Source organism: Manihot esculenta, chromosome 16 (genome assembly GCF_001659605.2).
Source record: "Manihot esculenta cultivar AM560-2 chromosome 16, M.esculenta_v8, whole genome shotgun sequence".
Taxonomy (NCBI): Eukaryota; Viridiplantae; Streptophyta; class Magnoliopsida; order Malpighiales; family Euphorbiaceae; genus Manihot; species Manihot esculenta.
Genome location: NC_035176.2, coordinates 20984921 through 21000249, shown reverse-complemented (window position 1 = coordinate 21000249; position 15329 = coordinate 20984921). Strand labels below are relative to the sequence as shown.

The window sequence follows — 15329 nt, the reverse complement described above, 5'->3', positions numbered from 1 at the left end:
AATATTTAAGATCTGAATTTTGCATAACTTTTTATCATTAAAAAAATATATATTGAGATGGCTTTTTTTCAAAATTTAATAAAATAATATAATAAATTATTATTATTAATTATAAATGCATTAAATATAAATAGTCAATGTGAAATTAAATTAATTTTTTAAAGAGCATTTATTAATTAAAAATAAAAAATAAATTTTAAATAAATAAAAAAAAAGAGTTATCAGGAGCTAATTGAGTAATTTTGCTATAAATAGTATTAAATAAATTTATTTCTTACAAAATCATAATAATTCTGGCAATATTTATTTTCAATTCAAAATCTCAATAAAATTTCAGAATTGAAATTTTACTTTATTAACTTTGCCAAATATAAAAACGTGAGCTTATTTTAGTGGAGCATGTCATGGTCATGGCTAGTCCTCTACGGTTATAAATTTGGTGGAATGGCATGCCATGTTTCAGCACTAACAAATTAATTAAAATGGCTTCTCCAGTTTCAGCAGTTCCTAGCATTACCCGTCCCTTGGCAAATTTTCATCCCAATATATGGGGCGATCATTTCCTTTCATATGCTTCTCATCAATCCAAGGCACGTACTCCTCTCCTCTCCTCTCATTTTATATATAATATATTTTCTAATCCATAAATTTTCTCATTCTTTAACTTTATTTATTTTTCTTAGAAAATTGATAATGATGTGGAGGAACGAGTTGAGAAATTAAAACAGGAAGTGCAAAGGATGATGCTGGTTGCTTCAGCTGATGGACCTTCACATGTTCTAAATCTCGTTGATTTGATCCAACGGTTAGGTGTGTCTTACCATTTTGAAAATGAGATTACCGAAGCTTTGCAGCAAATTTTTATGGACGACTCTGGAACATATGATGATGATCTTCACAATGTTGCTCTCCGATTTCGATTGCTTAGACAACAAGGATTCAATGTCTCTTGTGGTATGTTCTTTAATTTCCTCTGTCTGATCTCAAACTGGTTTCTATATATTGCTATTCATAAACCGATGAATTTCTATTTCTAGATGTTTTCAACAAGTTCAGGGATATCGAAGGGAAGTTCAATGAAAAACTTAAAGATGATGTGGAAGGAATGTTAAGCTTGTACGAAGCTGCATATCTCAGAGTTCATGGAGAAGATATATTGGAGGAAGCTCTTGCTTTTACAACCACTCATCTTCAATCCATAGCTTCTTCGGATTCCCATTTGAGCAGTCGTCATGTAGCACTAGTAAAACGTGCTTTAAAGCATCCATTACGGAAGAGCTTGTCGAGGTTGGAGGCAAGACATTATATATCCATTTACGAAGAAGATGTTTCCCATGATAAAACATTATTAATGTTTGCGAAGATGGATTTCAACATACTGCAGAAACTGCACCAGCAGGAGCTACGTCGTATCTCTGAGTAAGCTTCCTTTTTTTCTCTTAAGCCAAGGATGGGTGGTGTTGGTGCCTTGCCTAAACACCTCCACGTAAATATGAGAGGGGTACTATATATCTAATGAGGGGGCGGAAAAACTTATGAGGACATAATCCACTGTAGAAGCAAAACAATACAAACGCACCCCTTCGTGAAAAAATTAGATGTGTCCCACCAGTATGTGTGTTCGGCTCTCGCCGGTGACTAGAACCAAAAAAAACTTTCCTGGATCATATCTAGATGAACTCAAAATACGTAAATATAAATTTCGTCATACAAAAAATTACATAAAATCTATATTCATATGTTTTGTGCGGATCAAAATAAATTTAAGAATTTTTCAAAAACCACAATTTTCTTTTTTTTTAAAAAATTTATAGTAACTTAATATTCCACCTATAGTTTAATCTCTATCATTTTAATAATAAATAATTTACTTTTTAAGATTTTAATTGGATAATAAAATTATCATTTTATTAAAATTTACTTTTAAACTATAATAATTTAACATTTCAAATTTCACCTTTTATAATATTTTAATCTCTTTAATTTTAATAATTTATAATAATTTAATTTTTATAATTTTTCTATTTAAACAAATTATATATATATATATATAACACTAATAGAATTATATTATTAGAATATAAATTACTAAAATAATTATATACATGTATATATGTATTTATAATTGTTATTATTATCTATATATATAATAACAATATAAAATTATTATATCTTTTAGTCTTTAGTTAATTATTAAATATTTATAGTGGTATAATTTAAATAATTTAATTAGTTAATTAAAATTTGTCTTATCTAAGTAGATTATATATATACACTACCTTAAAATTGATTTTGTACTAAAAATAAATTTAATCAAAATTGATTGAATTTTACAAGAAATGGTTAGAATTAAGGATATTGTTCTTCTCTTTTTATTATTCCTCTCTTTTCTCTCTCACTTTTCTTTAACTTTCTCTAATACCAAACACTTCAAAGAGAAATCACAACTTTCTTCACTTCACCATCTCTCCATAGATCAAAATATTTATATGTATACTCAATCATTATTATTAGATGCATAATTGAATAATTGCTTATTTTTATTTCTTATTTCCCTTTTTGTATTGATTTTTAATGTGAACTTTCTATTACATCTATTTAGATAATTATTTGAATATTAATTTGTGTTAGTCTTTATGTTGGTATTGTGCTTCTAACTCATTATATTTGTGAGTTCGATTACAATCTCTTATACTTATAAATTATTTGATATAATACTTAAGAGATATATGAAATGCTTATAAATCTTGAAAGATTTTGTTTGCTAGCTTATTTTATCTTTGATTAGATAGTGGTCAAAATCTCTAGTCAATTTAATTATTTTTGACTTAGATAATATAAAAAATAAAAAATTAAATTTTAAATGTTAATAATAATATCAATAAATTATTTTTTATAAATATTTTCAATTTGATAAAAATTATTGTTGTTATAAGTATAAACATTAATGTTTAGCTTAAAAGATAATTAAGGATAATAAAGTAAATAAATTAGTTTAAATTGATTACTAATTTATTCCAAATAAAAGAATTCTATTGAATTCTATTGTTTTCAAATTATTCCAAATAAGAGAATTATTTCACTGGTAGAAAATGAATTGAATTCTATTAATGGAATTATATTCATTTCTTACAATAATTACGTTTCATACGGAACTTAGTGTCTTGATATATTTTAGATGGAACTATTATATGATATTATAGATATTTGATATTATTTTGAAGTTGAAATATAAGATTTATTAGTTTGATATAAATAATATTAGTATTATGTTAAAAATATTTAATCCGAAACTAAAATAAAAATAAGAACTAATATTATAACTGAACCGAAATCGAAAATTTATAAAATCGTATCGGAATTGTATCAAAATTTAGATATGGTTCTGATTTCAAAAAATTTAAGAAATTGATTTTTGGTTTCGATTCTAAATTCGTTTCTTAAAAGCAACCATCTCAGAATCAGAATCAAACACTCTCTAGTTTATGCTATGCTTAGCACATTTGTGGTCCACTCACAATTGACGTATTATATTCTTCTCGTGACTCCCTTCATCACCGTATAAAAATAAACTATTACATGTGTAATAGTTAAATGCTTAATTAACATTTGGCCTAACATGATTTGATTTAGTAACATAAAATGTTTGATATTTTATAAGTCTAACGGGTTGTAATGCAATTTCTAGGTGGTGGAAAAATTTGAACTTTACAACAAAACTTCCTTTTGCACGAGATAGGGTGGTAGAGGGTTACTTTTGGGTTCTAGGAGTGTACTATGAACCTCAATTCTCTTTTGCGAGATGGTTTTTAACCAAAGTAATTTCAATAGTAACGGTTATAGATGATATATATGATGCTTATGGTACACTTGAAGAGCTTGAAGTCTTCACCCATGCTATTGAGAGGTTTGGCCTCCCCTCTCTCTCTTCATACACATACTTGTTTTGAGATAAGGTTAAATCAAATGAATTTTTATTTATTTTTTCAGGTGGGATATCAAGTATATAAATCAACTTCCACAATATATGAAATTAGTCTACAAAACACTTTTAAATATTTATGAAGAAATTGAGAGGGAGTTAACCAAGCAAGGAAGATCAATTTTATTTCATTATGCCAAGAAAGAGGTAATTTTGTCTCCTAATTTTATTTTTTGGCTATAGTTATATTTGAAAGTCCTAAAAAGTATAACTACTTAGGAAAGGGGTTATAACACTTGGATAAAAAAACTGGAATGAAGCAAGAGATGCTATGGACCATCTTGACAAGACAACCTTCTCTTAATCACTGTACTAATACTTTTATGGTTTAAAAATTACTTATTTATATTTTCAAAAATAAATAAGGAAAAAAATTTATTTTCCTATATATTTTTACAAAATGCATTATTTACCTATTAAAAATATAATTCAAAAACATTAACACTCTGTTTGAATGGAAATAGAGTAAAGTAAAGTTTTCTAATGTATGGTTTTATATAGTAAGATTTTTCATAGTTTTTTAATCTCAATACTCTTTTATTGTTTGGAAAGAGAATTTTGAAAGTATTTAAATATTTTTAACCCACTGATTTGGTGAATTGAAATTAAAGATTTATTGAAATTAAAGGTTTCTTAAAAGTTTTTAAATCTCGAAAAACTTTCTATTACCTTAACAAATCTCTTTCTAAATAGAGTGTAAATCATTTAATCATTTATATTAATTATTATATTTGTTTTAAATTTCTTTTTAAAATCAAATTTCTAATTTTTTTTATGTAAATATAAATTTTAATTTAAACTAATTTTTTTAAGTATAAATATAAGTGAGGGTGTTAGTTAGTTTAACAAATATACGTTTGGGTAGTAATTAAGTTATTTTTTTGATAATTTGAGAGATAAATATTTTTATATTAAGGCTCTGTTTGTTTTTAAAAAAATATATTATATTTAAAAAATATTTTTTATGAAAAGTATTTTTTAATAATATAATTTATTTTTCATTATTTAATTTAAAATTATTAATAAATTTATATATAGATCTTAATAAAATTTTTAATATGTGAAAATGACTTACTCTTTTAAAAAAGTTATTTTTCTTAAAATGACTTTTTTTTTATTAAAAAAATATTTTCTGTTGATTAAATTTTTTGAGTATTCTAAATATAAAAAATTTACACAAAAATTTTTTTTTAAAAATATTTTTTTTAAAACAAACATAGTCGAATTTTTAAAAATTTTTATTCACAAATTTAGAACTTGAACTAATTATAAAAAAATGGGATGTGCTCATTATTTAATTATTTATTTTTCAGATGAAAAGGCTAGTCCAAGTCTATTTAGTGGAAGCTAAATGGTTCAACAAAAATTACACACCAACAGTAGATGAGTACATGAGCAATGCTCTATTATCCTGTGGTTATCCTTTGCTTGCAATCACAGCATTTGTTGGAATGGTAGACATTGCGACAACGGAGGCCTTAGATTGGGCTTCTAACGATCCTAAGATTCTTCGGGCTGCATCCATGATTTGTAGGCTCATGGATGACATTGTTTCGCACGAGGTACGTCACAATTGATATTCTCAATTTATTAACTAATCTTTTTTTTTAATTATTATTTAGTACTTTTATTATAAAAAAAATTTATTAACTGAACTTTTAATTTTAAAAATTATATTAAAATATCTCTAAATTTTTTTTTTAAAAATCTACTCTTTTTTTCCATTAATTTTACTTATTAAAAATAAAAAAAAATAAATATTCTTAATTAGTAATTAAAATTTAAAATATCCTTAATTATTTTAATTATTCACCTAATAAAAAAATACTAATTTTAAAAGGGAAATTCTCTGCCTTTTAGCATAAAAAATCACAATATTAAAATAAAATTTTAAGGCTAAAGATTAGCCAATAAATTTTTTAAAATTTCAGACCTATTTTAATAAATTTTTTAAAATTCACAATTAAATAATAAATTTTTTTATTATAGAAATTAAATAATAATTTATTTTTTTATTTTTTTATTTGTTATAAACTCACCCAACACTACTATAGAAGAATTCTATCCGTTTTCATACTTATCAAAATTAATTATTTAATTACTATTTCTTAATCATTAGAACATCTTTATATTATACATAATTAAATATTTAGTTTTTTATACTAAATAAAACATTAAATTTTAAAATTTAATCTGTAATTTTAACTATTCATATTATTTAATAATTATAAATTTAATTATTTATATTATTTAATTCCCTTAACAAGAGTTAGAATTTTTTTACTAATATTTAAAAATTAAAAGGTTTAAAATTTTATAAATATAAAATATTTTAATTATTCTTTTTTAAAAAATAAAGAAGGTCTAATTATTAGTTGGATGATAGGTATACAACTGTACAGTAGAAGTGGAGATACCAAACAAGTCAAGATTGAATTCAAATGATTGAGCAACTTTTTCAATTTAACACCATCAGATTTACAATTTTAAAATCAATATTAAAAATAAGCTAAATTAATTTATGGGTTAAACAATAATTAAATTATGGATTATTGCAATTACGAATTTTTATTTTGTTTTGTTTTGTTTTCTTTATTAAAAATAAAAAATATAAATTTTTATAGTTTGAGCAAAAAAGAGGGCACGTTGCATCAGCTATTGAGTGCTACATGAAGCAAAATGGCGTCTCAGAACAAGAAGCACGAATTGAGCTTAATAAACAAATAGTTGATGCCTGGAAGGATATAAATGAGGAGTGGCTTAGACCATCTAATGTACCAATGCCTCTATTTACACGTGTTATTAATTTGGCACGTGTTATTGATTATTTTTACAAGGATGGAGATGAGTATACTCATGTAGGAGAATTTATGAAAAGTTCTATCAAGTCTATCCTTATTGATTATGTAAAAATACCATAAAGATATATAATACAATCACTTTTCTACTTATTTTATAATTAAATGCATGTACAAGCCTAGCTGGTAATTGGAATAAGTGTTAAAAAAAATTATGCAATTTTCCTCATAAGGGTGGACTTCATGTATCTTCCTTTATGATTACTAGATTTCATGTCTTCTACTTGGGCTATATTCGACATATTAACGATTTAATTAGCTGTTAATTATTTCACTAGCTATTAATTGTTTGTTTATATAGTATTCAAAGTAGGGGTGTTCGGTACAAAATAAATATTGAATTAACGGTTAAATATAAAATATAATAAAAATATAAATAAATTTATAAAAAAATAAAAGGATATAATTGTTAAAAAAAAAATAAAATTAGTGGTTGTCCATCACTAAACATTAAGGAGAATAGCTTCAATATTCACTAGTTTAACTAAAAAATACTACTATAAAATAGTAGTTACCAAACAATAAATAATAGAAACTAATTTTTTGACTCAATTTAAATATTAAAAACTACCACTAAACACTGTTGTCGAATAGAGTCTTAATATTTTTCCCCTTTATTAAATCTTCTTGGCTTCTATTTATCAACCTTTTTTATCACCTCCTTTTTTACTTTCTCACCTTTCTTATTTGTATTTCCCATTATTATGTTGAGCCCAAGTGTCCAAATGACTATTCCTTATATGAACTCATTAATATGACTAAATCTCTTAGTTGTGAGGAGCTTCTGCTTCCTCTGGTCCACTTGTGATAGCAAACTAGGTAGTAGCAAAGATTATAGGTTGTAGAGAATACAGTCCTTAGGTTCTCAAATTTACTCTAAGTAAAGCTTGGAAAACATCTTCTAACTTTACAATTAATAGGAGTTTGAACGGGAGCTTAATTTTCTATTTTGAAGATATACATGAACCGGCGATGATGTGACCGGTTACTTGATAAGTGATATCGCCAGCTAATAGGTTAGTGATTTCGCGATCACACAGGCATGATGAGGATATGCAGAACTGTCCCTATTTAACAGTAACTTTATATCGAGGCTCGCCTCATCTTGGGGAGAGCAAGTTTTGGTGAAGATTTGAGTGTTAAAATGCTCGAGTCTTCCATTCCTCGGGCAAGACCATATTACTTACTTATTAGATCCTTACCATGTGGCCTCTATCTAGTGGTGACAACTCATGGATTATTTTTGGCGAATCTTATGTAGCATCAGAGGTCTCCCTGCTGGTTTTTTATTCTTCAAATTTGAAAGAGATATATATTTCCGAGATCTGGGGTACGTAGCCCACTAAAATTGGTCTTTCGTTGCTCATGCCATTTCACCTATCTAGCCCCATTATGATGACTGCTCTACTTATTGTGCTACATTTAAAGCTTGTCACCAAAACTATTTTTATAAGAGCCCATCTCCTTCACTAAATAATACTTCTTGCTTTCAACTGCAATCTTTTACTGTCAGAAAAAACTCGGCCGCCTCTTCTTTTTCCTTTATACTTCAAGTAATTTTTGTTTCCTTTTTCTTTTTCAGAATGAACAGGAATACTTCCTCTTCTCTTACCTCTAGTGGGAGTTCTGTTTCAAGCTCCTTCTCTGATGACCCCATTCGCACTCTGGCCCCTATTGTTCCATTGAGAGAGGCCTAAAAAATGAGGGTAGCTCTATTAGTGACATCTTGTTACTCCTATCGAAGTGAGATGTAGAGTATTTTTATATATACTGAATTCCTCGAGAATCCTTTCGTATCTTTGCTCCTCCATGCGTTTGTGTGAACGACCTGATTCTTGCGAAGGATACTATCGTGGTCTTTGAGGAGCAGCTGAAGGTAGGTCTTTGGTTCCCCATAGACCTATTCTTTGTTGACATTCTTTGGTTCCACAAGCTTTTGATTGCCTAATTGCACCCCAATAGTTGGAGAAACTTAGTGGCTTTTCGATTTTTTCGCCTTAATAAATAATTGAATCGACCGTAGCCCTCTTCTCCTAGCTGTACTGGCTGGGTACTCGAAAAAATGAAAAGTTTTGGTATTTTAGCGAGCGAAAACACCTGACCATGTTTGACTGGATATCTTCTTAATTGAAGTGATGGAAAAATAATTTTTTGTCCTTCACCACCGGATGACTAGGGGTTTTAGGCGCCTTCAAATAAGCTGACAGTTTTTGGTGGAACTGAAGAAGGATGGTGATCAAGCCAAATTTAGTCCCATTTTTCATGTTATTATTAATGCTAAATTACACATTTTCTACCTAATTTTGTGGTTTTGATCTTATTTTGCAAAAAATAGTGTAAAAGGGTGACTTGGTGAAAAATGTCCTTAAAACTGTCCAAAGAAAGTAGAAGAGATCAAGCCTGGTTTACCCAAGTCAGTTTGCCCAAACTAAGCTGCAACTGAAATGGGAGAAGGATGAAAAATAGCACAGACTTGCTGTTTGGCCAATTGTTTTTCCAAACAAACTGGGCAAACAAACTCTGCAGAACAAAAGCAGAACGACAGCCAGCACCAAAACAGACTATTTGACTGGCTGTTTGCCCAAACAGTCAGGCAAACAGACTTTAAGACAGCAGACAGCAGAAACGCGGGAAATTTAAAATTCAAACCTCCAAGAAGTCTATCCTATCCCAAACACTTAAAGGCAACTCAGCAACTCACAAGGATAGCTCAGCACACTATCCCGCCTATTAAGGAAGCCAAATCTCAAGAAGATTCAATTGCCATCAAGGAATCCAACTCTAAATAGGAAAAGATCTCCATCAAATTAAGGAAACTTAGAGCTGCACATTCAGATATAAATAGAAAGCCAAACCAGTAACAAAGGCATCAACTTCCACTTCAGAAATCGCACTAGCAGCTACGCACCTCCAAGCAGCCGCCCAGCCGGCCCTTTTTCTTCTTCTTCTTGCTTTCTTTCTTTGATTTTATATTAGTTTCAGCCATGAGTGGCTAAAACCCCTTTTTCTAGTTGAAGATTAGGTGAAACTTCAGTTTGTTAATGGATTGGGAGATCTGAACATATTATATTATTCTTTTATTTATCAATATTTATGCAATTTCATGCTTAATTCTGTCGTTGCTTTGTTGTTTAGATCAATAGGGCCCATTGATTCTTGATTGCAAAGTGATAATTTGTTAGTTTGGATAGTTTGAAGTCCATAATTGCTTGAATTATTCAAACACAAGTAACTCTTGGTGTAAAAACCAAGGAGATTGCATAATCTAGCAATATCACCATACGTTTGGGTAGCTAGAATTAGTTCTCTCTATTTCTTAATGCAATCAACAAATGTATGATTCTAAAGCCCCAAAGACGTTCCTTGGCAACTTGTTGATTAATGATTAATTAGAGAACGTTTTCTAGTTAATCTATACTTAAGGAGGGATATGGTGGTGAGAAGCGTCTTCCACTCCTATAACTAATTTATTGAGTCAAATAAAAGAACCTAAGTGTCAATGATCAATCCCAACAACTGAAGTGGATCCGATGCTTCAACTAGGCCTTTCTCATTATTGAATTTTTGCACTTTATTATTTGCTTTAGTTTATTGCTTTTAATTTCAGTTTAAGTCACAAAACTCCAAAACCCCCCTTTGTTATTTATTTTTAGTTTATTTACTAGTCATTGATAGAAAAATAGGTGAGTATCAATTCCCTATGGATTCGATCCTTTTGCCACTATCTAGAGTTGTAAAATTATGGATAACCAAAAAGGTTATTTTTTACTGGTTTCGACAACCACACAGTCAAAAATTGGTGCCATTGCCGGGGAATTGATTCAACTAATTTATTTTTCTTTCATGATCAGGGCTGGACGCAAAGATACTTCACTCTACAATCCAGAAATTGAGCGTACACCAAAAAAATTAAGGAAGCAAGCCAACCCGAGGAGCCAAGTCTCAAAACCGTCCTCATCAACAGCTGCTATCCAAGAAACAATACCTGCTGCTGTCCAAGAATCAGCACTTGTTGAAACTGTCATAACTGAACCAGAATTTGCTGAACCAATAGAACCAGCAACACTTACTGCTAAAACAGAATAGCACACTGCTGAGACAAAACACAATGCTGTTGAGTTTGCCCAAACAGCCGCTGAGATGGCTGAATTCAATATGCAACCTGCTGCACCTGTTCGAAGACCAACTGAACCTGTTGTTTTGCTGATATTGAACTAGAAAATCAAGCAATAAGAGTACCAATCCTGAGAGAAAGAACACTAAGAGAATTGGCAGCACCTATAGGTGATCAAGCACCTCTTTGCATTACCTATCCACCCTTAACAGCCCCTTTTGAGTTGAAAACAGGTTTGATACTCCTTCTACCTAAATTTAGAGGTATGGAGAATGAAGACCCCCCATAAACACTTGAAGGAATTCCACTTAGTATGTTCTACCATGAGGCCGCAAGGCATATCTGAAGAACATGTGAAATTGAGAGCATTCTCATTCTCACTTGATGATTATGCCAAAGATTGGCTATTTTACCTACCACCCGGATCAATCACTTCTTGGGATGGCATGGTGAGAGCTTTTCTGAATAAATATTTCCCAACTTCTAAAGCCATAGGCATAAGAAGAGAGATAAGTGGCATTAAGCAAAAAGAGACTGAAGAATTGTATGAGTATTGGGAGACACTTAAGAGATTGTGCACAAGTTGCCCTCAATATGACATCTCAGATATATCACTTTTAGAATACTTCTATGGAGGATTGCTACCATCTGAAAGAAAATTCATTGATGTAGCATGTGGAGGTTCCATTGAAGATAAAACGCCACAAGAAATTAGGGAGTTGATTTCAATAATGGCAGCCGCATCTAAGCAATATGGAGATGAAAGGCAACTGCCAAGGAGACTTAATGAGGTAAGTACATCTGCTCTTACTTCTCAAATTTTTGAACTAACTTCTGCAGTGAGAAGTCTTGTTATAGGTCAAGCTCAACAAGCTCAACAACTTCAACAAATTAGGCCAGGTGGGATATGTGCACATATGGGACATCCAACTGATCAATGTCCTACACTTTAAGAGGATGACCAATAAGTAAATGCAATTGGAGGATTCAATGGACAGCCAAGACATGATCCATACTCTAACACTTACAATCCAGGTTGGAGAGAGCATCCAAAATTTAGCTATGCTAGGGCCAACAACTATTAAAATTATCAAAGAAATCCAGCCGAAGCAGCACCTCAAAAGTCCAACTTGCACCTTAAAGAGATGATGAAGTCATTGGCAAATACTGTGCAAAGTCTCCAACAACAAATGGATTAAATAGCCACCTCCGTAAGCAAGCTTGAATGTCAAGGGAAATTACCTTCCCAAACTGAGGCTAATCCCAAGCAAAATGCAAGTGCCATTGACTGTGCGGTTGTCGAAGCCGGTCAAAAATAACCTTTTTGGTTATTAACAATTTTACAACTGTAGATAGTGGCAAAAGGATCGAATTCACAGGGAATTGATACTTACCTATTTTTCTTATCAAGACCAAGTAAATAAACTAAAAATAAAATAAAAGGGGGTTTTGAGATTTGCTGAATTAAACTAATACTGAAATCAATAAAGTAAAGCAAATAATAAAGTAAAGAAGATTCAAATATGAGAAAAGCTCTAGTTGAAGAATTGGATCCACTTCAGTTGTTGGGATTGATCATTGACACAAAAATTTCTTTATTTGATTCAATAAATTAATTATGGAGGTGGAAGACGCTTCTCACCTCCATATCCCTCCTTAAGCATAAATTAATTAGGGAACGTCCTCTAATTAATCACTAATCAACAAGTTGCTAAGGAACGTCCTTGGACCTTTGGCATCTAACAACTGTCAATTGCATTAAGAAATAGAGAGACCTAATTCTAGCTACCCAAACGTATGGTGATATTGCTAGATCATGCAATTTCTTTAGTTTTTACACCAAGAGTTACTTATGTTTGAATAATCCAAGCAATTACAGACTTAAAACTATCCAAACTAACAAATTATTATTTTGCAATCAAGAATCAATGGGCTCTATTGATCTAAACAACAAAGCAACAATGGATTTAAGCATGAAATTGCATAAATATTGATAAATAAAAGATAAACGTAATATGTTCAGATCTCCCAATCCATAAAACAACTAAAGTTTCACCTAATCTTCAACTAGAAAAAGAGGTTTTAGCCACTCATGGCTGAAACAAAAATAAAAGAAAGAGAAGAGAAAGAGGAAGAGGAACCGGTCGGCGGCTTGGAGAGAAGGAGGCGTGCGACTCTTCAATCCGAAAGTGGAAAAGCTTCTTTCTTGCTTGTTTGTGATCCTTTTATAGCTAAAAGTGTTGCCCTAGATTTCCTTGTTGAGATAGAGCTCTCTTTTGAATTTTGAATTTTGAATTTTGAATTCTTGGAAGGCAAGTGTATCTTCTTGAGATTTGGCTTCCTAAATAGGCAGAATTGAGTGCTGAGGTGTCTTCATATTTTTAATAAGGGAAAATCTTCTTGAAGATTTAAAATTTGAATTTTCCACTACTCTACTGTCTGTACTTTCCTTATTTATCTTCACTTTAGCTACAATTTGGCTTGGGAAAACTATGCTTGTTCTCCTTTATCCTCTTTTAGGCAGTTTTAAGAGCATTTTCATCAAATTACCTCTTTACACCGTTTTCTGTAAAATAAGATCAAAACTACAAAATTAGATAGAAAATGTGTAAATTAACATTAATAACAACATGATAAATGGGTCTAAATTTGGTCTAATCAAATACCCCCACACCTAACCCTTTGCTTATCCTCAAGCAAATAAACTTAGTCAAACAAGCTCTCTTTGCTACTTGATCCTTTATTTCCACTTAAGCTCTTACCCTAGACCCCTACTTTGAAGCATTGCAGTGAAGGGTGTATACACCAAGGTTACTCTCCTTCTTTCTTTGTCTCCCTTTACCTACCATGGCTACTAATTGTTTTCCTCACTAGAGAGATTATACATGCACATATTCTTGTTCAGTTTAGACTTTTCCTAGCTCTCAAAGTGATTTGCCTTTACTTAAAGCACTTTATTTAGCTTTTTGCACTTTATTCTTGCTTGAAAAAATCACCAACCTTTTGACGTGAAGGTACATATTTGTGATACCGACCTCCAGTTACTCAGTTGGTCACTTGTTCAAGTGGTTACTAGCTCTGTTCATAGTCTTTGACCATTGGAACAGTTTTTAATTTGTGCTTTTGAAGTCTTTGCCTTTGCTGAATTTCCTTTTCTCAATGAATTGGGCAAACCAATACCAATTGCTAAAACAAGTCATATTTCGTTATTCACACATCTTTATTGTTTTCTCTAATGAGTAATATCATTTTTTTTTTCACCATGGTAAGCTCAAAGATTCAATTCAAAAGGAAATTCCTAAAAATGAATACAACTCACTGCAATTGATTCAACTTAGATTTAAAGAGTCATCACATTAATGGGGTCATGGAAAGAAAGCTCATTCAACATAGCCTATGCATTTGAGTGAAGCATACCAAAACAAAAAAACTGTAGCTACATGTGGGTGCATTAAAGGCAAAATAACAAAAATGAAAAAAATTCACCTAATGTATGCTAACTAAAAATTAAAGCTAAAATGGACTTAAAACTTCAGAGATATGCACCCCCACACCTCAAAGAGAAATCACAACTTTCTTCACTTCACCATCTCTCCCATAGATCAAAATATTGATATGTATACTCAATCATTATTATTAGATGCATAATTGAATAATTGCTTATTTTTATTTCTTACTTCCTTTTTGTATTGATTTTTTATGTGACCTTTCTATTACATCTATGTAGATAATTATTTGAATATTAATTTGTGTTAGTCTGTTGGTATTGTGCTTCTAACTTATTATATTTGTGAGTTAGATTACAATCTCTTATACTTATAAATTGTTTGATATAATACTTAAGAGATACATGAAATGCTTATAAATCTTGAAAGATTTTGTTTGCTAGCTTATTTTATCTTTGATTAGATAGTGGTTAAAACCTCTAATCAATTTAATTATTTTTTACTTAGATAATATAAAAACCAAAAAATTAAATTTTAAATGTTAATAATAATATCAATAAATTATTTTTTATAAATATTTTCAATTCGATAAAAATTATTGTTGTTATAAGTATAAACATTAATGTTTAGCTTAAAAGATAATTAAGGATAATAAAGTAAATAAATTAGTTTAAATTGATTGCTAATTTATTCCAAATAAAAGAATTCTATTGAATTCTATTGTTTTCAAATTATTCCAAATAAGAGAATTATTTCACTGGTAGAAAATGAATTGAATTCTATTAATGGAATTATATTCATTTCTTACAAGAATTACATTTCAAACGGGACTTAGTGTCTTGATATATTTTAGATGGAACTATTATATGATATTATAAATATTTGATATTATTTTGAAGTTGAAATGTGAAACTTATTAGTTTGATATA

The 15329-nt window shown here is 29.8% G+C and overlaps 2 protein-coding genes across 2 annotated transcripts in view; both read left to right on the top strand.

The window, feature by feature from the left end:
• The first annotated feature begins 467 nt into the window (after window positions 1-467).
• Window positions 468-7095, top strand: LOC110603527 (probable terpene synthase 2). The gene is made up of 7 exons (XM_021741278.2): window positions 468-590; window positions 684-954; window positions 1038-1419; window positions 3689-3907; window positions 3991-4129; window positions 5296-5544; window positions 6607-7095. The coding sequence occupies exons 1-7, from the start codon at window positions 483-485 to the stop codon at window positions 6901-6903; spliced, it is 1665 nt and encodes a 554-aa protein (XP_021596970.2). The 5' UTR covers window positions 468-482; the 3' UTR covers window positions 6904-7095.
• A 4590-nt stretch (window positions 7096-11685) lies between these two features.
• Window positions 11686-15329, top strand: part of LOC122722087 (probable terpene synthase 2) — a 45371-nt gene continuing 41727 nt past the window's right edge. Inside the window, exon 1 of the mRNA XM_043951742.1 lies at window positions 11686-11745. Coding sequence (XP_043807677.1) covers window positions 11686-11745 — 60 coding nt within the window. The remainder of the gene's footprint in view (window positions 11746-15329) is intronic.

What these genes read in the sequence shown, in the direction of transcription:
- LOC110603527 (XM_021741278.2), top strand. Translation starts at nt 483, where the DNA reads ATGGCTTCTCCAGTTTCAGCAGTTCCTAGCATTACCCGTCCCTTGGCA. An exon ending in GAGCTACGTCGTATCTCTGA is followed by an intron (nt 1,420 to 3,688) that starts GTAAGCTTCCTT and finishes TGCAATTTCTAG; the next exon opens with GTGGTGGAAAAATTTGAACT. An exon ending in ATGACATTGTTTCGCACGAG is followed by an intron (nt 5,545 to 6,606) that starts GTACGTCACAAT and finishes AAATTTTTATAG; the next exon opens with TTTGAGCAAAAAAGAGGGCA.